This window comes from Macaca nemestrina, chromosome 16 (assembly GCF_043159975.1).
Source record: "Macaca nemestrina isolate mMacNem1 chromosome 16, mMacNem.hap1, whole genome shotgun sequence".
Taxonomy (NCBI): Eukaryota; Metazoa; Chordata; class Mammalia; order Primates; family Cercopithecidae; genus Macaca; species Macaca nemestrina.
This window is the reverse complement of record NC_092140.1, coordinates 66,801,087-66,828,217: the sequence shown is the minus strand read 5'-3', so window position 1 is coordinate 66,828,217 and position 27,131 is coordinate 66,801,087. Positions and strand designations below refer to the sequence as shown.

The 27,131-nt window shown below is 35.1% G+C and overlaps 1 protein-coding gene across 8 annotated transcripts in view; it reads right to left on the bottom strand.

The window, feature by feature from the left end:
- The window catches only part of LOC105485577 (diaphanous related formin 3), a 498,294-nt gene that overhangs the window by 126,563 nt on the left and 344,600 nt on the right, over positions 1–27,131 (bottom strand). For all 8 annotated transcript variants that reach the window (XR_011614754.1, XM_071081265.1, XM_071081266.1 and 5 more), the window contains one exon: positions 21,985–22,120. Coding sequence is in view for 7 of the 8 variants with exons in the window: in XM_071081265.1 (XP_070937366.1) it covers positions 21,985–22,120 (136 nt within the window). In the remaining variant the exon portion in view is untranslated. The remainder of the gene's footprint in view (positions 1–21,984; positions 22,121–27,131) is intronic.

Sequence of the window (27,131 nt, the reverse complement as noted above, 5' to 3'; positions counted from 1 at the left end):
TTTTTCTCTGAGAAAGTTATTCTACATGTATAACTTACATGTGTGGAAAAACATATGTAAAAGGATGTCTGTTATACTGTTGTTTATTGTAACAGGAGACTAGAAACAAACTAAATATCCATCTACAAGAGACTGACTAAATAAACTATGACATCCATATACCAGAATATTTTGTACTGTGAAAAAATGAGGCATATCTAAATTATTGATATGGACCATCTCCAAAATATAGTAAGTGAAATAAGCCAAGTCCTTATTTTATCAATGAGGACATTGAATGAAGACCTTTCTATGACCGCTTATGGCTATTAGCTACAGAGCCAGCAATAGGTTTTATGACTTCCAGCAGCTTAGCAATTATTCCACCACATGGTGCTGAAGAAAGGCACTACTTAATCATTCTTCCAGTAGTAAATGATTGTTAAAATATATCGCATGTAAGTATTCAAGTGACCCACTCTGGTAAGCTTGTTCACTCTGACCTATTCTAAAATTACTAAAGAAAGCAAAATTTAAAAACTGGCATTGACTCCCTGGCAAAAAAAAGAATGCTACCACAGTCGACCTTGTGTGTTACTTAGGATCTAGGGGGCTGAACAGATGCCTTCAGTTGCAAAAGCACAGAATGTCAGGGGGAAAAAAATGTATCTATTTAAATACATATGTAGATGTGAGGCGATAATGACATTTAACAAAATGTGACTATCACACAGAGCGAACACCCACGATCTTTTAATCACAGAGTAACCCAGGGAGGAAAAGGTTAATTACATGGCACACCACCTCCACTTCTGGGTAGAAGTTTCACTTGTCACCCACGAGAGCTTCACTTTATTCTGAGTTAAGTGTGACAAGCTTAAGCTTGACAAATGCTTACTTCTCATTGAAAATATATTAGGATTTGTTTTAGTATTTTCTTATTAGTGAAGAATTGACTTTTCAATGGCTTTTTTCCTTATGAAGTTTTTGAATAAAGAATGAAATATTTCAGATAATGAAAATGCTTAATTCAACAAGAATTTTAAAAAGAAGGGGAATAATATCGGTAATTTCACAGGATTTTTCTTTCAGGAGAAGCCAGGATAAACGGACTTGAGGCCATGAGGAGCCAGTAAGTGGTGCCTGGAACACCGTATGATGCCCAGAGGGGCCCAGCAGTCATGCTCTGACAGCAGCATATGGTGCGCACTGGAAGAAGGGGAAAATAAGGTCAGGAAGGCAGGCTGTGGGAGCTTGGATTTGAGGCTGAAGAACTGCCATCAAATGTTTTTGAAAGGTGTGAAATAATCAAAACTGTACTCCATGATGATTAAAGCTGGCATAGTGTGAAGGTGTCAAGCCTGGGTGACTGGGAAAATGGTGGTATCATTAACCCAAAATAAGAACATGAAAATCAGGTTTTATGTGGAACATGACAAGTTAGGTTTTAGATGAATTGATTTTAAGGTACTGGCAGAATATTCTGTTTTGTTCAGGAAGTAGTTGGAATATAAAACTATAAAGTCTATAATTTAATTCAATTCTACAAAGATACACTAAGGACTAAGTGTCAGGCACTGAACTAGCCCCAGCCCCTGTTCCCATGAGACTTAAACATAAGAGCAAGTTCAACACATAATTAGTGACTACCCATATGACGAACGTTACACAAAATAAATCAGGGTGCTATGAAATTGCTTAGTACTGAGGCGGGGGAGGTGAAGACTTATAGCTATGGTTGCCTAGTGATGATTTCAGGGGTTATTCTTTGATACCTGGATTTGTACTTAAATTTCTGAAGATATATTTTATTTGTACCTTAAAGCACAGAACCATATAGATATCACAGTAAACTGTGGAAATCTGTGTTTTCTCATTTTGAGCTTTAAGAGTTAAAGCCCACCTCACTGCTGCCAACCTTGCACAAAGTAATTTTTACCAGACTCAAGTTCTTGGTTCATTTCTAACATAAACTTTGTGTTCAAAGTACTGTAGGTATTCATTAACTTTCTGTTTCATTTTAAAGGAGAAATGCAGATTTATTCTGCCCAAATATAATGTCCTTCCTTATTCCTTCCACAACGAGATGTAGAAATCATCCCATTAGTATTAAATACAGAGGAAATTTTAAAATCCTATTCAGAATAACAGCAACATAGTTATGAAAAAGAGGAAGTCAGCAAGGAGAATAAGGCAAATCTGAAGGAGTGAAAATTGGGGGAGAAAAAGAATTGACATATGCCTTCAGAAGAAAGCAAGTAAGAGAAAAATGAAGAGGAGACAACTGAACTTTCAATGAACTCATTAACAATTGTAAAAAAACTGAAGGCAAAAATGTGCTATAGTCTCAAAAGAACAATGAAAGACTCCCTCCCCCTGCCCCACAACTATAAAAAGCTGACACAATGAATACACGCGCCTCACCATAAAAGCTGATATTAGGTAACTTTGAGAACAATTTTATTTTACTTTTATTTATTTATTTTTTTGAAAGAGATGAGGTCTCTCTGTGTTGCCCCAGGCTAGAGAGTGCAGTGGCACAGTCATAGCTCACCATAATAATCTCAAACTCCTGGGCTCAAAGGATCCTCCTGCTACAGCCTCCTGAGTACCTGGAACCAATGCCCAAGTAATTAAAAAAATATTTTGTTTTATAAAGACAGGGTCTCACTATATTGCTCAGGATGGTCTCAAGCTCCTGGCCTCATGCAATCCTCCCACCTCAGCCTACCAAAGTGTTGGGATTACGGGTGTGAGTCATCATTATTGGCCAAGAACAGTTTTATTTAGGAAATAAGGGATACATAAAATAAAGAATAAAAAACTTAAACATGAATTAAGATACACTAGGAACTATCACTTTGATTGAATGTCTATGTGCTAGGGTCTGTGTGGAACATTTTACCTAGATTTTCTAATTTAATTCTCACTCCCCTCTTTCAAAGTAGCTATTACCTGATCCATTTTAAAGTTAGGGAACTTGGAGCTCAAAAAGGTAAAGTAAGGTGCCCAAAGCCCTGCCACAGGGTGGTAGCAGAGGGGAGATTTGATATCTGATTCTAAAGCTCATTCTTTCCACTACAGACTTTTCTTGAGAGAGGTGTTACATGAAAATTTATAACTATTCAGATCCTTAGGTTTACTGACTTATATTTAAAGGTGTTTTAGGAAATGCCTTAAGGCACAAAGAGATAGTAGCTTTCAGAGCAGGAAACTGGAACAGGCAAGCACAAATTCGTTTCCCCAAATTCAATGGGAGCCTTTTCCCAGAACCTGACAATAAGAGAGATGCAGGTCATTCACAGATGCTCCTTCCCCACAGAGAAAGACCAGAAACACTCCTCCTCCTGAGACCAGGAGTATCTGAAAATATTAAAATTACTTCAATCTGCCATGGCCTCCTGACTCCTCCTTACAACCTAGCCACTGGGGATTGCTGTAGTTGGGCTAAAACTTTGAAGGCAGCTAAACCACCATCACCATCATTCTTAGACAACAATGTCCTTCTGATCTTTATTTCTTCCAGCATTATTAACATGAACAACCTCTCTACTACCTCAATTTCTTCAGCATACACTCCTTTCACCTTGTTCTCTTAATTGAAAATGGGTTCCACTTGGAAACTGGACAGATGATCTCCGCTGACCCCTTCTGGTAGATGTTGCTTGTTCCCCTCCTATCTTACATGCTTAAAGTCTGCAGGGCACAGGTGGAGGACATGGGAATGTCTGCTTTCTCCTTGATCAAAGCTATGTCAGGCTGTCACTTTTTTTCCCACATGTAAAAAGCACCCGCCTTTGAGACACATGTCATTCAGTTACACTGCTGCCATCCCTCTGGGTCACTCTCATCTAATCATGCATAAGTCTACCCTCTCATTCAGAATAAACTGTCAGTCTTCTTCATCAAGCCAGGCTCTGCCATCATCTTGTGAGAATTCAGTTTAATGTTAATATCTAATCCAACACCAGGTCCCAAGAGTTCCTTGACCTCCTTCTCTCCAGGGAGCAATCCCTTCTACTTCCCATCACCAACTTCCTTGGCCATAATCAAAATCTTGTCACTACCCAGAGCTGTTTTACTTCTAATAAGTTAAATTCATACAACCATTTTCTGACCCATGTCCTTTTCCTTTTCCTCTCTCTCTTTTCCTGTCACCTATCCATGAAAATCTCCAATGCCCTGGCCCCACTGTCTTCATAGCCTTGACTATCTAGCTTAGACTCTGTGGTGCATCACTTTGACCATGGTTCACATGCTGGTATCTTACTTCCCTCCTTCATTCTCCTACTTTTTCAGACTCCCACTAAAATGTAAATAAGCCTCAAACTCCATCTTCTTGGCATTACTCCAGATGCTGAGTAGTCCTGGTGAGAAACAATATGACAAGATCCAGACTAGTACATACGCCCAACTGCTACCTCAACTGGATTCTTACTGCTATTCAGCACTCCTCTGTGTTTCATCAGGAGGATCTCCCACTCCCTGAGAGACTTTACATGCTTACACACTTCACTCAAGCCTCACAACCAACCACTGCCCTTCCTCTGCAAAGGCCTTCCTTTTAGATAGAAAACAGGAACCACTTGATGAAAGCTTCCTTAACTTCCCTCCATCAAACCTACAAATGTATCCGCACTTAGGCCCAACCTTTCCTCCTTTCTACCTATCACAATGGCAGAGCATGTGGATTTCCAAGACAATTTCCTCCACCTGTGCTAGTATCTTGTTGCTCTCCACCGCTCCTGCCGCCCTCAGAAGTTTACTCCATTGATCATCATTCTCTTCCAATTGCCCTCCTTTCTCATTCCTTACAGTCTGCATTTAAACAAATTAAAACACCTGCTTTGCCCTCCCCTTTGACTTCCAAATCCCCTGTAGTTACTATCCTTTCTTACTCATATTTCAGTCTCATCTCCCATATTCATTCATTAACTCTTTACGCTCTTCTTTGAGCAAAAGTCAATGGGATGGCTGTTAGTTCATTACATGATGTTGACTACCCCCTCCTTTTTGAAATGGTCTCTTCCTTGGGCTTCATGATACCAGACTTTGTTGGTCTTCCTACCTCCATAGTGACTCCCTTTTCAAGGTCCCCTTCTGGATCTTCTTGCTCTGCTCATTCTTACACCATTCCTCGAATTTTCCATTGGTGTTTTATTCATTCCATGGCTTCATTTACTGGAAACTTCCAAGTTTTTATCACCAGCAACAAGTGCTATTCCTGAGTTCCAACTAGGGTGACCAACCATCCTGACTTGCAAGACTAAGGGGTTTCCTGGAACACAGGACTTTCAGGGATAAAACTGGGAGAATCAGGCAATCTGGGACGAGCTGGTCATACTAGCCCCTTCCTGCTCACTAGACATGGTAACCTGGATGTCCCACAGATACCTCAAATATCATACAGACTGTTCCCAACTTACATTTTTTGACTTTATAATGATACAAAGCAATACACATTCAATAGAAACTGTACTTGACTACCCATAGAACCATTGTTTTTCACATTCTGTATTCAACAAATTACATGAGACATTCAAAACTTAATTATAAAATAGGTTCTGTGTTATATGATTTTGCCCAACTGTGGGCGGCTACTGTAAGTGTTCTGGAATGTTTTAGGTAGGCTAGGCTAAGCTATGATGTTTGGTAGGCTTAGGCGTATTAAATGCAGCTTTGACTTTCCGAATTATGATGGGTTTATCTGGACATAAGCCCATCATAAGTCGAGGTGCATCGGTATATACAAACTTGAATTAATTACCATTTTCTCCAAACCTCTACCTCTTATTGTGTCCCTTATCTCAGTGAATGGCACCACCTACTCATGTCAAAACACTATGAGTGCTTTTTGACAACTGTTGAAAGTAAATATAATAGAAGGATTTCTGTATCTCCAAGCACTGAGTTTCCAGTCACATTTCTTATTAGGGGAATATTCAATAGGATTTTTTATTTTTTATTTTATTTTTTTTTCTGAGACGGAGTCTCGCTCTGTCGCCCAGGCTGGAGTGCAGTGGCATGATCTTGGCTCACTGCAAGCTCTGCCTCCTGGGTTCACGCCATTCTCCCGACTCAGTCCCCCAACAATAGGATTCTTATATAGCCTGTCAGCAATTTCAAATCTTTAGTGGAAAAAAAAAAAAAAACAATTAAAAAACATACCATTTATTTGAAAAGTTACAGATCTGTTGGATAGTGCCAGTGGTGCAAGATTTTTTTTCTTCAATGCTACATTCTTCTGTTCAAGTGCTTGATGCTAATTTTGATCACTATCTAATCCACTATAAATATCATTTATTGATTTATTTTTATAGAGGCAGGGTCTCATTGTGTTGCCCAGACTGGTCTCAAACTCCTGGCCTCAAGAGATCCTCCCACTTCAGCCTCCCACAGTGTTGGGATTACAGGCACGAGCTACCACACCCAGCCTAGTATAAGTATTCTTCTTTAAACATTTTAGAATATTTCTAACATGCTGTTTAGGAATGATTAATTTTTCTTCCCAATAAGCTGAAAGACAGACATGTTCCTCAAGTAATGAAACTCTGGAAAACAATTTGTATTAACCTGTGAATGCCTCAGTCTGCAAGATGCAGTACATGCTTTGTAGGTCATTAGGAAACAAAATGGTTGTCCTTCATAGTTCATTCTGTAAATGGCCTGTGGGCCGCAGTTAGCTCCACACGTCTCCTCACTCTGTGTGGGCTCCATCAAATATTGCCTTTAAATTTGCCTGGACAACTGCACAAGGGAGAATGAACGAAAGCTTCAGATTAAGAATGTACGAGAAGCACAAGACCCAAGACTCTTCAGGCCAAAGGAAGTAAGACAAAAAAGTGACTTCATGGTGCTCTGGGTTATTATATTTATATTTATTCATCTTCATTCAGCATGAGACAGTAGATGGGCTGATGATATAATGAAAAATTAAGACTAAATTTCAGGAAGAACTATCTGAAAAGAAATTATTATTACTACAGGGCCTGGCCACCAAGGAAAATGGCATCCTTTCCCTTCTCTTGAATTTAAGGAGCTGCTTCTGTCCCAGGGAATTTAGGTATATCATTCTCTTTTTTTTTGAGCAGAGTCTCACTCTGTCGCCCAGGCTGGTATGCAGTGGGGTGATCTCGGCTCACTGCAAGCTCCACCTCCAGGGTTCACACCATTCTCCTGCCTCAGCCTCCCGAGCAGCTGGGACTACAGGTGCCCGCCACCACGCCCGGCTAATTTTTCGTATTTTTAGTAGAGACAGGGTTTCATTGTGCTAGCCAGGATGGTCTCGATCTCCTGACCTCATGATCCGCCTGCTTCAGTCTCCCAAAGTGCTGGGATTACAGGCGTGAGCCACTGCACCCGGCCAGGTATATCACTCTTGAACTGGGTGGCTTGCTGTGGTTTCACAACTTAAAAGTTTGTTACTAGACAGACAGTTACAAATATATTCTCCATTGTTCAATGTATTTATCTAAGCTCATGCTTACCATTTCCACCCTCTTACCAGCCATCTTGTGACCACATTTGTACATATTAGTGCTTTCATCAGGGGGTAAGTGCATCAATAAGAGGAGAAGTTGAAATTAGATTAGTTAATTTGCTACTTCATTAACAGCTGTGGTAAAAAGTCCAAGGAGAAAAACGATTGAAACTAGCTAAAATGAGAGGTTTGTATTGTAAGTGAATGTAAATTATCTGTGTCCCCTATTCCTGCGGATAACTGAGAGTCAGCTGTGCACACATCTGTGGGTGTTTATAAACATTTACCATCTGTGAGAAGCTTATGGGGTGTAAATGGTGGGCTAATTAGGGAAATGCTAGTCATTTCTAATGACAGTTGTTATGGATAAAGATTTTATCCAGGTTAAATTGATCTCAGAACCTTGAGCACTAGAGGCCACTCTACCTTTTATGACAAGACTAAGCAGTTACACTATGCTGAACATGTCACACATTAAGGATGCATCATAACTAGATCAGACTGCTAGTTTATGCATGTTAATGAGGTCTGTTCTTAATAGACTGAAGTGTGGATTATTTGTCAGAGAAAATGAGAAGGTGTCAATCTGTTGAAAGGTCAACCATTTCTATAATATATGACATTTTCATTTCTGTTCTACACACATATTAAGTACCTTCCATTCAGAAAATTAAGAGCATAGACAGAAAACTACAGATTCTAGTTTTCTAGAGACAGGAAACCAGATAAATGAAGAGTTGTCCATATACACACACATATGTGCATACAGATATATTTCCCTAACTTCCCCATATCAGTAACTTTTTCTAAGCATATCTTTTACTGATCCATATTGTGGGCAAACATTCTAAATAGGTAATTTTAAACTAAATTCATCCTATAACCAAAGGGGAAAAAACCATACTGTATAAGAAGAGAGTCATCTTTACTGTGTAATAAAAAGTGTCTTAAAGTAGAGTTTATGTTGTAAAAGAGGACAGTGTCATAGAACAAGTGAGTGGAAGAGTAGGCAAAACTTGATTCCTTGGGTTCTAATAAAGTTTGTTATTATTTACAGAATACAGATGGAATTGTCCAAATTAGAAGGAATCTTATTTTGCAGATAAAGAGAATTATGGTCTGAAGATAACCGGCCTGCTATTACTTAGCCACTGGTGGAGCAGGGACTGGAATACTGGTAACCGAACTCCTAAGTTTGAGCATGAAACATTTCATGACACCACTATTCACAGAGAATAGCAATATTGTATATAATGTCAATAATTTTGTAAATGAAAAAAAAAAACACCCTATGTAAAATGTCACTCCTTCCCACACTTCCTATCCCCCCATCCCTACTTTATTTTGTTCTCTTCATAAGTTGTGGACTCCTAATGCTGTATTTATCTTAAATGTTGTCTGTCTCCTGCCAGAATACATATCCATGAGGGTCAGGACACTTGCTTGTTTTATTTTCTGCTGTAACCCTAGTGCCTAGGATAGTATCATGACATAATATGTGATAAATAAATATTTGTTGAAGGAAAGTTTTGATAGAAATAGTTTTTTTTTTTTCACCATCACACTAATAATTCTACTAATGATCAAAGTATTTCAATGCCCATTTTTATAATTCCTTTTGTCAGAAATTTAATGGTCACAAAAGCAAATCATACAAGAGCCTTGGGAATGTCTTTCAGAATGTTAGATAAGGTGTAATTAGTACCTAACAAAAAACAATGACTAAAGACTGACTACAACAATATCACATGCCAGCAAAATAAATGAATGCAAACTTCAATAATGAGAATCCTAGAGCCTTGGAACTGAATGTCTGGGCTATTTTTAGATGAAGGTGAAGGAGTGGGACTGACCTGTTTTCCTTCAAGGGGATAATGGGACACATTCTCTCCCTGACCCTACCTGAACCCCATGCCTCAGATTCTCCAGAAAAGGGCCACCTCCAGCTTATCCTCATGAACTAAACAATGATTTATTTTCACAGGTTCTTGGTTAATCTAGTTATAAAAACTTGCACAGTTGTCTTTATTAGCAAATTTGTTTTTATTCTCCTCTATGAAAGAAGTTAATAGTTACGTGCAGATGTTGTTTCTTATCCTATGCCAGGCCCATTCAGGTAAAAAACATTCCCAAGATTAAAAAGCCTTTAAATTGGAGATGTAAAATCTATGGGTTCTAAAGCTGGTACAAGAAGCATCATCTACCTGTTCATGAAGTATTTTCCCTGTCTTCTCACTCTCAATCCACTAGAAAGCCCTATTGATTCTGCCACTAAACTGCCTTTCAAATCCATCTTGTCTTCTCTTTCTTAGTGCATCCTAGTTAAGGTCTTCTGCATTTATCTCTTGCAAAATTGCAACAGAGTCCTAATTGGTCTCATTCCTCCTAGTCCCAACACCCTCTGATCCATCTGCGTTTTTGCTACAGAGCCATTTCTCTAAAAGCAAATCATATCACTGCTCTGTTTAATGCCCTTGAAATGTGCCTATGAAATAAAGCAAAAAAAAAAAAAAAAAAAAAAAACAAAGCATAGCATGCTCTCTTGACTTCCAATTTAGCCTCATTTCTGCCCACAGTTCTACCCGAAGATCATTCAGGTCTGCTACATTACTTGTTAGTCCATATATAAATGTCACACCTCTGTATCTGAATTTACTTAGCCCACTGGATGCCCAGGCACAGAAACTCTGGCCCTTTATTTCACTGCGTTCATTTGGTATCCACCTAATTCAAGATTCCACATTTCAAAGGAACAACAAAGGTAGTCTTTTCTGCATTTATTGCTCAGATGTCAATCCATCCTCCTTTCTCCCACCCCAATATGCGAGCCAAAGGATAATTCTTAGTACAGGAACTAACCATGTAGCAGAAAATGCACACCTTCTCAGGCTATGAACAGAAAAGATGTCCCCATCTGGTGGAAGAGAAATTGGGAGTGAGATTACATGCAGTGCAGTAGCCCTGCGCATTCATCCCGGGAGGAAGTGGTGCATGTTGGGCAGACTTTCCTAGGAAATCACAGGGCGTTGAGTCCAAAAGTGGAGGTGTCTTGAGTCCAACATGCAGAATTGTTGAGAATGGGCTAAGGAAACAAGACTAGGGTACAAGAAGGCTGCAGAAGAACCACAAGAAGCTGAGTAATGCGGTTGAAGCACAGTAATTTCCTATGCGCCCTGCCTGGGGAGGAAAAAAATGTTCACAAAGAAAGAGCGCAAGTGCAAGAGAAGAATGTTTCCAAGAATTATTAACATAAGGAAGCCAAGGAGGGAACTATTTGGTTACCATTCAAAGGCAAACCAGTCATCACCTTTACCACAAGCAGACAGGAGGAATGATGCCAAAGCAGGAAGGCTGTTATGGACCTAGATGCCAACTGAACCAGAAAGAGGGCACATGCACAGAAGGGTGCCCCAACTGGCTTCCTTCATCCAAGGAAGAAGGGAGATAAGAAGAGATCATGGAAGGGAATTTCAAACACAAATAACAACTCTCTACTGAAATTACTGAAAATATGCGCGCGTGCACGCGCGCACACACACACACACGCAGAGACAGAGAATTGACTACATTGTTAACCATCAGGTAGGTTGATGGCTCAGTCATAAATTAAACTGCATTTATAGAAATAGTTATATATTTGCATATCTGAACTTGCTGTCATAACTATGAAATTTCCCGTTTGTTACCAAAACTGTAAGAGCACATAAAACAAACTTGACATATGTCATATCTTGTCCTAGGATTGTGCCAATCTATTTTATGTGGGTCTGCATAAATAGAACATGTACAGTTGAGGAGTTTTTGTCCCACAAATGTGAATTCCATAAATATTTTTAAAGTGCTTATTAAACACCTGCTATGAAAAGAAATTGGAAGCAACAGCTCACTGTAAAAGATTTTTTTTTAAAACATGGCTAATTTTGTATAAAAGTGTTATTTTTGAAAGATTTATTATTTGAGAAATAATGGCATGTTTGATCTTTATAAAAAAGCAAATTTTTCATAGCAAAATCAAAATATTAACTGAAGTATCATTTAAAATAACTATAGTAAATGTTTCATATCATGTCCCTCCTTTCTTATACTTCATTAAAGATTAATACTGAGTATCTAATTAATGAAATGAGATAAACCCTTACTTCAAAACGACTTCTTTTTGAAGAAGTTTCTAGGAGGAATACACCAAATTGTCAAAACTTCTGTTTCAGAATCAGCTGACCTCAAATTGGAGCAGGCTAAAAACATGCACACAAGTGCGTGTGTAAACATACACATGCATTCTCCCCCATACAGAAACCCCCATTAGTTAAGTTGTAATACATCCAGATGGAAAATTTTATTTCTAAGGGTTCCTCAGTTTCTAAAATGGTAAACACCATGAGATATATTTTCCCCTTCTTTTCTTACCTTTCCCTTTTCATAGCTGATAAAAGATGACCGAGTTCATATCCTACTTATATCAAAGTGCAATGTTTTAGGAATAGGACAGTATCAAGCATAAAATGGAAATTATCTCATAGGAAGATGTGAACAACAACACTTCTTCCCAAGATTTCCCCATCACATGAGTGTAACAATTCTGAACAAAGCTTGACATCATTTGGGTTCTTCTAATATTTTCTAGGCAGAGAAGAACGTTTATTTAATTTCCCACAATGCCTCCAAATGTAACATTATGACATTTTATGCTTGATCTCAGCAGATACCATGACTTAGGAAACAGCATTTCCTCAGATTGCAATGCTATTTACCTTAATGGTAGAATCAATTAGAATACAGTATAATCCAAACCACATGTTTCCTCATACCAAATTCCTTCAGAATCCCATGGAAAGGGTCTCTGAAAGTTTGTCTGTGGGTAGTGGGAGCAGAACTAGCATCTTTGCTCAAGGGTGAAAGGTATTTCCAATGATCATAAACAATATTTTCGTCTACCAAAGCCAAAATCACAGAGTACAATCAACAGAGTCACAGCAAAATGATAAAATAAGCTGTTAAAATAGTTAATAAATTTACTTTTTATTTAATAAAAATATCCCATGCATTCAAGAAATAATGAGTGACTACTATCAAAAGGCACTGTCCCTTTTTTGAGAGAAGTACATTATTGTTCCATATCAAACCTTAAAATAAATAATAAAGGATAAAGGTTTTAAAAAAGTACTTTTCTTCACACGTGAATCCAGCAGAAAGTACAATCTAATTAGCAGTGAGAACATCCACTGCAAATCAGAGATCATAATTGCAATTCAGCACTAACAGAATCATCACTTCTGAAATATATCTGAAATGCAGCAGAAAGACTGCCTTTTTCTTAGTTCTTGGCCTTTGAATTAAAATAATCTTTTGTTCCCCAAGCAAACAATCTTCTTGACTTTGTAACACTTGAAGGCTACTTTGCAGTTAAAAAGAGGAACTGTCACACATTTAGAATCTTCAAACTAATTGCCAGTCACAGAATCAGAGTTGGAATGACTTTGGAGGGAATCTATCCAGTTTCCTAAAGCAGTGATCCTTTACACAACACTCATGAAAGCTAGTAATAGAACCTCAGATTCAGCACTAATTTTACAAGAGTTCCTGCCTGAATAGCACTAATAGTTTAAAAATAAACATTCAAAGGATTCTATTGAACTGAAATTACTGTCACTTATACCCATTAATGATAATTATTATTGGAAGTTCTATGATGGCAATTCACTCTAGTCAGGCAATGGTCTCTAAGAATTGTTTGCTCTAAAAACAGTCAGTCATCTATTTTCTGTTACTACGCTAGTCTGTCATATTCTTCCCGCCTTGGGGCATTCTAGCCTATGTTAAGGCTGCCCTCAATGTTAACTCTGTTACTATCATATTGCTTATAGTTCTCTTGAAAAACATTGGATATATGAGGAAGGAAGCTATCCAGGAAACAATATTTTAAAATCCTATTACAAAATAAAGTCTAATTTCATCTAAACACTAATGCCTATTTATACCATTTACAAGTAACATATCAATATTCAATTTCTTTGCTTAATTTTCCCAGTCTGCCCTAAGGTATATTTATTCATCATCAAATGCCAAATACTATTGAATTGTTTTTTTTTTCCTCTCTTTGAGATAATCACTTTAGACTTTGAGCAACCTTCATGACCAAGTTCAACACCAATGAATAGATTTCCTTCAACTTTAAGGATTTAATGTCAGAATGACCAAAAATACAAAGAAGAGAGCCTATTAATAAAAAAAGAAAAACCTGGCTCCACCTATGACCTTTTGACACACTGATATTTTCCTCTTGAAAGATATACAAACAATACCATAGAAATACTGGGGTCTATAAGCTGGGCTAAAAGGATAAGAAGCACAATGGTTGTGCTAGATCGGTTACTGAAACAATCAGCAGCCCAGATGCTTGCTAGCATTTCAAAAGTTCAACTGCATGACTTTCCACTTCAAATTAATAGATCTAAAAATCACACAATTCTCTGCAGTGAGAGATATGCTTAAAGATGACGTTTTCCTTGACAATTATCATTAATTTTATCAATATATCAATTTTAATTTATCTATTATTTATCAATTTATAAATACATCAATTTTATCAAAATAACAATAACTCATTATTTTTTTCAACACAGACTGGTCATTTTGCAAATGCATGCTTTTGGCTATAGGAAGACAAGAAAAAAGTTTTTTTTTTTTACTTTATGTTTTTTTTTTTACTCAGTCTCTTAAAATAAAAAAATAGAGTCTACAAATTATTGATCTATATTATGAATCAGCAAAATTTTTCTGTAAAGGGCCAGCTATATTTTAGGTTTTGTGGGATATATGGTTTATGTTGATTAGTGGAGACAGCTAAGGAGTATTGAATGTTACAGACACAGAAGATGCAATGCTGTGATTGAGTTCTCAATTATAATACAATAAATGTGGCTGATATTATCAACGTTACAGAGTTTTCCACATTGTGATAAGGACTGATTGGTATGATTTTTTTGTCCTAGAATATGAACAGGGTGAAGTTATGAATAAGTGATGTTAATATAAAGATTTCTTGGGTAAAATTCTTAGAGGTAGACCATGCTACACCTTAAAAACTTAAATTATTTTGCCTCAGATAAAGTTTATGAAAATTGGCATTTAATCTTTTATTCCCAAAAAAGTTAAACAACAAAAAGTAAAGTTGAGAATATAGTAAATCTCATATTATAATATGAAAAACATTTTGAAAATGATTTTAAAATATTGGATGAGCAATAAACTAATTAGTATGATGATGTGCCACAAAAATATTTAACAAGAGTGGCACTAATAACCCTCAAGAAAGTTTAAAAAGAAAGAAAGAAAAAGACAAAAGAAAAAAATAATGACTTTCAAATTAAGTTATGCTGGAAGTCTGAGAACCTCCTTCTCTTTTCCGGGTCTTGTTGGAAGGGGACAGAGGATGTTGTGTGAGCCTCGTATAGCTGAATGGAGAAGACGCAAATTAGTGCACAAAATGGCTGAACTCTGAATGAGTTTTCATAATTTAAGCTACGTTATTCCAGTGAAAGAGATGCCCGCACATAAGTGAAAAGCTGCATAGCTAACTGACAGAGAGACTCTTGGAAAAATTTCCCACCAGACATTGCTTGATACTATGTATGGAACAGAATTTCAGTTTCTTAATACCATCAGGAGGAAAAAATTGTAACATGGTACAGTTGGTGGACATGGAAGAACGTCTCAGGGCACACATCCTGAGTAAAGCACATAAAATGTTTGTGCTACTTCTAAAACCTACTATATTATAAATTCTCTGTTTCCTTAACTTCTATTCTGAGTCAAACAATGAAAGTACTGGACACATTTCTACCTTCCTCAGAAAAGTTGACCTCTGGCAACTATGTTGGGTCAGAACTATTCAGAATATTGAAGAATCCCTCCATTGACTGTGACAATCCTCCCAGAAGTTCCAAACACAAAGGGAGAGACCACCTGGCGTAAAACCACTGATTATGTTACCAAAGACACAGCTGACCCTCTCACAGATTTGCATGGAAAATAATTCTCAATCTTCCTATATAGGTATAGTCTAGTGACAGTTAGCAATTACTAATAATCATTTTGGGCCCTTTTCTCCTGTACCACGGTTAAATCAACAGTGGTAAAATATAATAGCACAATAGTTAAAAATATGACCTCATGAGAAGACTTCAATACTGGCCTCATGGCTTGCTAAATCTGTGATCATGTGCAAGTAACTTAAACTTTTTGATATATAAAATAGTCTCATGATTTATAAGTATTACATGTAATAATAAATATAGGCTGGCAAATAATATCTGATCAATAAATGCTAGCAGTAGTAGTAGTAGTTGTTGTTGTTGTTATTACAATGTCTGTTCTATAAATGATGGAGTAAAGAAAAGATAAATATATCCAAGCCAATGCAATTCCATTTATTCTACCCTTCTATATTGAGAAAGTATTAAAACTATTGGCTTATTTATATGCACCAATTGCCAATAACACTAGAAAACTGAAAGCATTACTGCACAAAACTAGAATATGGGCAATGATGGAAAGTAATCTAAGTTTTATGATATCTGTAGAAGACAGGGTAATTGTTAAAGCCTTTATGAAAGCAAGTACAAACATTAATTGCATATCTGTTGAGATTGGCAGAGACATTCCCAAGTAGTATTTATGTAATATGCATTTCCTCGAAAATAGAGGCCTAATTGCTTAGTTATTCTAAATTGCAGAATGGAAAACAAAGGAGCAGTTTTGGCCATGTGGGTAAACAACAGATTTCTAAAAGCTAATTATCTCTTTATTTAATAGACTGAAGTTGCACCAAATGAGACATTTAAGTCTAATAAATAATAGACAAATTGTAACCTAAAGACTAAAATATAGGAGCTGCTCATACAGTTTTTATTGCTCCATTAAATAAGCTCTTATTTACTTCCCCCACAAAACATAATTACACAACACTGGGTCCATTTCAAGGCCATTTTGATCTGCTATTTAAAAATGATGTGAATCAACTTACATACTCAGGAAGTCTTAGAGTATAATGTTTGAATTCTATTCTCAAATGCCCTATTTGTGTCCATGATTAAGAAACAGAAATGGAATTTAGAGAAAGTTGTGCATAATCACATAAAATTATTACTACTACTTGCCTTACTAGAAATGATTACACATAAGAATAGTTATGCATTTTAAATTAATAAACACTAGTGTCTATGCTTGGTAGTCTTCATGTCAGATGAATACTGTAGGTATTTCTTAAATTAAAATAGTTCAAACTCAAGGATCAACCTTAGACGCTTATTCAAAATTCATATATTGATTAAATAAAGACATCGTGAAAATGTAACTTGCTTGTTTATGTAATACCAAAACATTCAACAGAAATAACCAAAACTGTGTATGTGAATATTTAAGAGACCTTCACGCTCATCATTTAAAAAAAAAATGAGAAAACAGAAACAAAAAACATCATGTTTTAACATCATAATATAATAGGAGACTGCTTTCTTAGTTTTGAGGCTCAAAAGGATTTTTAATGCTTCATTTTTCTTCTTGGAGAAATTTAGTCCACTATTTTTACCTTTATTTTCATTCTATTAACGAAAGTCACATTCTGAAATGATAGTGATAATAAATAATAGTAGATTTGGAAATAGTTGCCTGTTCTCTTGCCAACAGCAAGTAATGATTTACTGTGGGTAAGAAAGAACAGGAATTTAATTTACTCTGCTACCTCAGATAGTGATATAAGAATTTCAACACCTGTGAAAAAATTCAGTTCTTATTTGCATGGAGGAAATACTAAAGTCATGAAAATATATGGAAGGAAGCTCCCTGTGGGTTTATGGCAGAGTTATGTGAAGATTTTTCTCTTCCTCTACCATCCAGGGATATGTGTCTTACATACGAAAATAAACTAAAACAAAAAGTTCTTGGCTCAGTGAGGTAACAAAACTAAATTCAATAATTCACCCTTCCACATTCTTTCAAGGCTAAGAAAGTCAGGCTAAAAATTTTTACAAAGATTTGAGCAGTACCATATTCTGTACTAAAATATAACACCTGCGGAGAAAAATTACATAAAGTTTCAACTGATCCTCACAATGTTTAAAATATTTACCATATTAGCACATATAGAATAGCTTATAAGCTTGGTTATCCGAAAACCACATACACTGATTATATAAATCTTAATCAACTTCTGAGGATTTTTATTAAACAATATTTAAATTAGAAAGTTTGATATATACTAATAGTCTCCTTAGTTCTCTGAGACCAAATTTTGTTACTGCCACCAGCCTAAGCAGTCTCCATCTCATTATCGTTCTTACTTTAGTTCCTATAAATTATTATCTGATATTATTTTATATTTGGTTATTTGAAGCATTCATTAGAATTTTAAACTTCATTACAGCAGGAACCTTTTTATTCTTATTTATCACTGTAATCTCAACATATAGAAAAAAACTTGATGAATAAAAGAACAATAAAAAGTGGCCTTGCTGTATTTTGTTTTTTACCAATAAAATAATAGAAATGATAACACATATTTTTATAATAGTATAGTGTCTTTATTGAAGATCATATTTGTCAAATATCACATAAGGATAAAATTCAATGTATCAATTTAAAAGTATAAAAAACTGATATTTTACATGTTTTCAGTAATTAAGTGCTAAATTAGATACACTACTTTAGTAACCTCCATTTCATAAAGCCTTCAAATGTTATAAAAATCATGACTTAACAAAAAGCATATTCCACATATAATATGGAAAAAAGGTGATTGTATATTTGTGATGTTTTTAAAAATGAAAAAGTTATCAATAAATAAGCATGTAATATATTTGTTATATGATTATATGACTCACTTGGTAATAACAGTTACTTTAAGAAATCAAATACTTGGTTCTTCTACGTTAATAATTGTGTTGATTTTAAAGGAAAACTAAGGACCATTCAGAATCATCATAATTTATTGGGATTTTAGAAGAGGTCTTTGACTTTGGTGAGAAAATTATGTGTTTACAAATATTATGAAATTTGGGCTATTATCCCTAGATTATTTTAAATCCCACAGTCTAAAAAAAAAAAAAACTCAAAGTTGACTTGCAAAAATTTCAAATGTTTTTAAAAGACAAAGTCTCACAGTAGCTTCTTAAATCATAGCTGTTTCAGCATCCTGTATCAAATGAGTTTTATTACATCTATAGCATATTCATAGGTATGATATAGATACAGCATATATCTGTATTTATTTTACAAATATATTTAAAATTATTTTAATATCATTTATATAAATCAAAGTTACTCAGACTATGCTCTGCAGAGGGCACTCCTGAAAAATGTTAAAATGTATGATGCATATGCACCTCAGCAAATTAGAGGTTTGGAAAGTCCTATTGGGTAAGGATTTTACAATTACTTGAGGCCCACCTATGACAATTTGCAGACCATGTTTAGGAAGAGATAGTACAGAAAAAGTCTAATAAAATAATCCAATAGGTCAAATAAGATGGGCTCTATGATTAATGAAAGATATAATAAAATCTTTCTGTAAATCTATTGTTAAAATTAAAAACATTCAAGCCTATTTTAAAATTAAGAAAAGAAGGTAATGTCATCAACATAAAATTACCTATTTTAAAGCAACATAAAACAGCTATTAAAAACAATTGATGGCTAAATATTAGAATGGTTTTGGTAAGATTCAGAAACAGATCCTAGTATATTAAAACCTATCTATCAAATATATGAATAATTAAGGAAGAATTATAAATAAGTGGAGTAGAGTCATATTATAAATAATCAAAACTAGAAAAGAAATGAAGTTGATATGAAATCACTGAAAGGATGATTTTATAAACTTAAAGGTGATAGAAAAAAATAACAAAGGCAAATATTAAAACATCATAGAATGAAAATAAAATAGTTTTATATATGTCAAGATATAGAAATAAAAAAGCCACATTGGAAAGAGATATTTAAAATGTAAATATGAATACATACTGAGCTAACTTGTACAAATCAATAAAAAAAAGATAACACAATTCACGACAGAGGAATGAAAACTGAACTATAAACACTTTTAAAAGTCCAACTTTAGTAATACTCAAAGAAATGCAAATTAAGATAATAAAACATAAATTTAAAATCTATAAAATTAGCAAAAATCTTTAAAAAATAAGAATATTAAACCAAGGCACAATCATAACTCAATGTTGAAAGTTGAGAAAATTAAAGTTATGCTTCTGAAAATCAATTTTAAGTATGCATCAAAAGTCTTAAAAATATCCTTTTCTATTCCATGTCCAATAAAATAATTATTTTCTATTTATGAATAAAAAGATTAATCACATTGAAAAATCAGCAATAACTATTGTTCCATGACTTCATTACTGACTAATGCAAGTTAAATTATATATGGCACATCCAGTGGAATCAATCATATAGATATTAAAAATTATAAGAATTACAAGTTATTAATAACACGAAACATTCAAAAGTTCAGCAATATAAAGTGTGACACTGAACTGCATAGCTACTATTAGAAAGCAGAAAAATTTAAAACTGAAAGAACAGTGTGCAGAAATGTTTACAGTGATTCTTTGGATAGGAAGATTATGGGTAACAGTCTTTTGATCTATTTTTTTAGGTGTTTTCTATAATGTAAATAAATTTGAAAAATAAACTCATTCTTAAAAATGAAAATTTCCTTACGGAGACACAAATTTAAATTAAAACATGACTGAGATTATACTGGAAGTTTTATAGAATTTCTGTGTCCTATCAAGTTTCAATCTTTCAAATTGGTATAAGAGAGAATGACTGAGACACTCTGTGTGATCAGACTCTGGGCAAAACCCACAAACAATGCATCCAATCTGCCATCTAGCAACTCATCTAGATAACTTTAGCCAATGCTAAAAGAGCTAATGTTCAGGCTGGGAGTGGTGGCTCATGCCTGTAATCCCAGCACTTTGGGAGGCTGAGGCAGGTAGATCACCTGAGGTCAGGAGTTAAAGACCAGCCTGGCCAACATGGTGAAACTCTGTCTCTACTAAAAATACAAAATTAGCCGGGCATGGTGGCAGGCCGCTGTAATCCCAGTCACTCGGGAGGCTGAGGCAAGAGAATCCCTTGAACCCAGGAGGTGGAAGTTGCAGTGAGCCAAGAACGCGCCATTGCACTCCAGGCTGGGCAAGAAGAGCAAAACTCCATCTCAAAAACAAATAAATAAATAAATAAAGAGTTAATGTTCAAACACCAGAATCTTCTGTAAGTTAGGAAATAATATATTAATTTAAAATTCTTTCCAGAAGCATATTTTAAAAATAAATACTAAATCTTTCTGATCTCCATTTTCATTCATACTTAAAAATAATTCTGAGAATATTCCCTGAATTTCAAATATAAACAAGAAATTGTGCTTAGATGATGTTTCTTCCCAGGAAGAAACAAGTGCAATACGTTAAGGTACTCCGTTCACTTTAGTAAGCACAAAATATACCTGTAAAGTGAAAGTAAAGAAGGCAAAGTAGGCATCTCTGTCTATTCCTGGGGAAACCTGAGGTGAATTTGCAACCCTGAATTGTAAACTATGGTGATTTAGCAGTGAAGCGGATGGATTTTAATTAAAGCCTTGTTCAATCCTTACTGACTTGGAAGTAGAAAAGCCAAATTTTTCAGGGAATGAAAGTATAACTACATTTTACATAATTCTTTTGCTTCTAAATAAGTGGTATCTTTTAGCTTCTTGAAATACATACATACATATGTTTCTGTAAAATTTCAGTACCAGACTCTAAAAGATACTTTGAAACATATTGACAACAATTTTGTCATGTTTACAGGGAAAAAAAAGTATCCAAAATGTTCAGACTGCTTTTTTCTTTTTGTTGTTTTTTTGAAACAAAATCTCACTCTGTCTCCCAGACTGCAGTGCAGTGGCAAGATCAAGGCATACTGCAGCCTCAACCTTCCAGACTCAGGCGATCCTCCTACCTCAACCTCCTGAGTAGCTGGGACCACAGATTGGAATACACATAAATTCCATCCATTGCAATTGGCTAATATTTCACTTAAGTCTCTTTCTTTTAAACAATGTTTATCCTCCATCACTTTTTTTCCCTCCCTTGGGATATTTCGTTGAAGAAACCAGGTTACATGTCCTATAGAATTCTCCACAGTCATTTTCTGATAGTTACTTTATTAACTGACATACATTATTAAAGATTGCTTATTGAGTTAGTAATGAAAGAAACGTGAATACGCTGGAAGCAAAACAGCATAACAGAGGACCAAATCACCTATGACCATTAGAATGAAGACACTACACTACTTGTTAGTAAATGGAAGGGAGAAAAGACTATAAAGAAACAATTGTTCTGTGGTTTAATTACAGAAACAAGTGATTGTATTTTCCTTTTTTCACTAAGTTCATTAATATGCTAATAAAGCAGCCAGTATAAATCTTAAGTATACATAGAATAAATAGCAAATTTGATAGTACTCACCAGTCTTCACTTCTAATAAACGCTTTTTCTTTTGTTGGCGTTCAAGTCTTTCTCTCTCTGCTAATTCTTTAGCTATTCTGGCACGTTTTTCTTTTTCCTCTGCTTCTCTTTTTTTGATGTTCTCCTTTATTGCTTGCTATTACAAAAATTTTTGAAAAATGATCAATTTTAACCAGTGATTCACCCCACAAAATGGAAAATTATCTATTTGAAAATATACTTCAGGTAGAGACATGATTATCTTTTAGATAATGGTGAGTTATGTTAGTAATACATTCTTCTGAAAGGTATGCACAGAAACCCTTGTTAAATATGTTAGGTATCTATAAATACAACTGTTATTAAACTTAAACCTGCATCTTTAAAACATCTACATCTTGATGGAATTAACTAACTAAAAGGGAGATGGGAGACAGAAACTGAAAATAAAACAAGCATTTAATTCACAAATCAAAACTTTTACCATATACATTTCCAAAAGTGTCTAGCAACTGAATTAGGGTTTTCCATATCTTCTTTGCAAAGCAAATTGTCAAGTACAAGACAAATTATCAAATTAAAAACATGATAAAAGAAGTGAAATCTTGTAGTGGCTACTTTTTATTATAATCATATATGAATTTTTCTCATATAGAGAGAAATATCGTAAAGATAACCAAAGAAATGTTTGTCATTTCTAAGCCAGGTCCTCAGGCTATTGATCAAAACTAATAATAACATGCTAATCATAAGAAGATCTCAATAGATATGTGATTATTTGTTTAATTTCTTATTTCTTAAGTGTTACACACATCAAGAAATGCCCCTCATGTGGCATTAAGGGAAATTAGCAGGTAAATATGGGGTTTTCAAGTGCCAACAAAGAGAGTAACATTATATTAAATACCAGTGAAACCAAACAGGTTAACACACTGGAAGTTTATCACCACTGGTACTAAATAGAAAAGTGTGTAATTAAACTATAACAAGTAGGTGGTTTATGTTGTTTTGGGGGAAGGCTTTTATTTCTTTACTGTGACATTCTTTATTTTAACCCTAGAGTTAGCACAAGTTCTTCATTAAAAATCAAATAATAAAGTTTAATATTTTTGACCAACAACAAAAAGAAACAAAAAGCATAGAGTAGAGGGGATAGTAACTCATGCATGCATGCATGCATGCATGCATCCATCCACCCATCCATCCATCCATCCATCCATCCATCCATCCAATTAATACTTACTGAGAAACTACTAAATAGTATTGTTGTAAAGTGGAGGAGAAAGAAAAAGAGAGAGGAAAGGAAGGTAGAGAGGGGAGAAGGAAGAGTGCATAAGAGAGGACACTAAAATAAGTTTACATTCTATATGGTAGGGTATCACAGGAGGCAGAGATAAATAATAAATAACAACAACAAAATAAGAGTGCTGTGACAGCATTCCTGAGAGGTTACTTTACATTAGGTAGAGAGATAAGGTCTCACTCTGACTTGATTCAAGCTGAATCTTGAATGTCAAGGAGCTAGGTAAGTGACGATCTAGAACACATCAGGCAGAGGGAACTGCTAATGCAAAGGCTGCTGGTGGGTTTAGGAGACAGAAAGAAAGCCAGTATAAAGGTATAAGATGAGGTCAGGGAGGTATGCTAAGGCCTGATCCCTCAGGTCTTCTAGGCCAAGATAGAGAGGCTGGATTTTCTTTTAATGCTTCTGGAAAATGACTACAGATTTTCAAGCAGACAAGTGCAAAACTACGTACACTGAGATACAAGCACCAACAAAGCACCTTTGTTTTGAACTATCTTTTCAAAGATATTTGCATAATGAACAGTATTTGAAGACAGATGTAGTATCTCCCTCCTGAGCTAAGGGGTTTGTTACTGCCCAGAATGATAAACTGGAGCAAAGGCTGGACAGTCTTACTACCTATTATAAAAGACTGCATTCCCTAAATTCAGGATTTCCCTCCAATGACACAAACCACTATGGATGCAAGTGTCATCTGTCCGTTTCACATAGCCCTGTGGGAGTACGGGTTCAGAAACCTAAAAACAAAAAATTGTTTAATCTGGCTATTGTTATTGTGTGAGTGGCAAAGAATTCTTTGTCTCTGACCCCAAATGAATGAAATGGTGTCAAGTTAACTTGTTAGCCTGTTAGTAGGTAAACTCTCAAACTCTTCACAGTTCTTGACATATATAAATGATAGTTATTATTGCCAAGCTATAAAATACCAGCTGCAATACTAGATACTTTATTATGCAATCCCTTTAATTCTCAAATTGGATTCTGCATTCTCTAATCTGGCCCAGAGTGGTTAAATACTTGTTTACTGTAATAAAAGTAGTAAGAGGCAGTAAGTTGCAAGATTTGAAAGCTAGCTACAGTCAGTGGTTTTCTACCATATTGCTTCATATTATGGTCATGTATATTAAGAGGCAGCTAATGAGACAAAAGTTGTAATAAAAATCAACATAAGAGGCTGGGCATGGTGGTTCATGCCTGTAATCCCAGCACTTTGGGAGGCCAAGGCAGGTGGATCACGAGGTCAGGAGATTGAGACCATCCTGGCCAACATGGTGAAACCCCACCTCTACTAAAAATACAAAAATTAGCTGGGCATGGTGGCACACACCTGTAGTCCTAGCTACTTGGGAGGCTGAAGCAGGAGAATCACTTGAACCTGGGAGGCGGGAGGCGGAGGTTTCAGTGAGCCAAGATCACACCACCACACTCCAGCCTGGCAACAGAGCAAGACTCCATCACACACGCGCGCGTGCACACACACACACACACATACATACATCAATATGAGAATGGTAGGAGAAGACAATCATGGGTTCAAAGACAAGTGTGTATATTTGTATGTGTGTGTGCATGCATACTCATGTATCTATGTATCTATAAGGGAGATGGGGTAAGAAGATAGGTTGTGATAGAGAAAGGATAAGCAAATATTCAGGAATAAAAATTGTATTTCTTGCTTGAGAGAAATTAACAAGAGGAACCTACAATAAATAAATAATATATCATGTAGCTTATTTATGAGTCTAATTAAGGTATAACATTTTCTGATGTGAATTTTCTACTCTAATGACTGAATACATTTAAATGTGAGTACATAATAGGCCATCTGCTATCAGATACAATTGCCACACCCTTTTAGCATTCCCATGGGTAATAAAAAGTCAAAATTACTTTTCTAAGACCTATAAAAACAATGTTTACATTTAGAAATAAGGTCTGAAGAGGTACTTAAACCTATTTTGTTTTATGAAAAATGCACTATTGATTTTCAGTTAAAAACCTACTTCATTTAAAACATAGCATATTCTGATATTATAACTATTAGAAGAATTTTAGCTGAAAAAAATACCAATAAAGAACACAGACACAGGTGTTCAGTCTGAGACTAATATCCCAGTTCAAACAGTAATTTGAGATTTTCTTTTATTCTAAATGTTAAGAAGTAAAAGTAGCTTAAAACAGAAAAGCTTAATAATTAAAAGAGAACAATATTATTTTGGATGTGACTGCCTCTCAGTGACTTCCATCCTAAATTTGAATTAAGAAAGAAAAGTTAAGGGTTAGCCAGATATAAAGATAATTGACTATAAGACAAAAATTTTTTAAAAACATCATCTTTTCTTGACCTTGTTTTATATTTAGTCAACTGGCAAATAAACTGCACTGCCACCAACTACTTTCAGCTACACTTTGCCTAAAGAAATTCTTTGAGTGTTACTTGCCAGATAGAGTTTGGTGCAACCCCCTTACCCTCGATGTAGAATGATAACCACCATTCTATTCTCCATTTCTGTAAGTTGGACTTTTTCATATACCACACATAAGCAAGATGATATTATGTTATTTGTTTCTCAGTGAATGGCTTATTTCACTTAACATAATGTCTTCTGGTTTCATCTATGTTGTTGCAAATGACAGAATTTCCATTTTTTCGTTTAAGACTGAATAGTATTCCACTGTGTATATAAACCACATTTTAAAAATCCAATCATTCATTGTTGGAATCAACATTTTTGAACAGTATGAGGTGGAGATCCAATTCATTTTTGCCCATCCTTTATCCATTAATATGCAAAGTCACTTCTTTTGGATTTCAATTGGCACATGTGTGTTGATTTACGGCTCTTTTAGTCCATTTGATCAATATATCCATGTCTTCAAGAATAATACTCTATTTTAATTATTATGGCTTACATTTTATTTTTCTTACTTAGGAACGTCGTCCATGTCCTTGGGCTTTTGCTCTTCCATCTATATTTTAGAATAGACTTGTTAAGTTTTGTTGAAAAGGACTATAAGGATTTTTAATTGGTATCTTCACAATTTTGAGTCTTGTATCTGTGAACAGCATGTGGCTTTTTATTAACTTGGATCTTTAAAAAAGCCTTTAGAAAAAAAACTCATTTTCTCCATTCAGGTCTTGGACATTTTTGTTAGATTTACTCTCTGTACCTTACATTTCTTTTGCTATTGCAAATGGTGCCTTCTTTAAAAATTATGCTTTCTATTGTTTTATAACATATAAAAAGGTAATTTTTACTTTATGTAGAGATGGGGGTCTTGATAATATTGTCTAAGCTGGTCTTGAACTCCTGGGTTCAAGCGATCCTCTCACCTTAGCCTCCCAATGTGCTGGGATTACAGGGATGAGCCACCTCACCCAGCCTAAAAAATGTAATTTTTATATATACTACTGATAATTTTTATTATTTCTGATAGTTTTTCTATAGGATTTGTTTTTGCTATTCTTAGAGTGCTATAATGTCAGCTTGATTTTCTCCCTTTTCAATCTTTACATTTTCAACTCCTACTTGTCTTATCTTACTATACTGACTAGGAGTTAGATTCCAAGTATTAGGTTAAAGGGTTTCCTTTGACTCCTTTCCTACTTCGGAGTAGGGTGAAGGGCTAAATTAGTTCATGGTTCTTGTTTTGAAATCTGAGTAGGATTTTCTGACTTGACTGAGAGAAATTTCACAATTTTTTTCCCATTAGACTCAATATAGTAAATTATATTTATGAATATTCTAATATTAAGCCATAATTTCACTTCTGGGATAAACTCAACTTGGACAGGAAGAATTTATCTTTTCGAACATTTAGTCATAAAATACATTTTTGTATTCCATTTGTTTGAGATAAT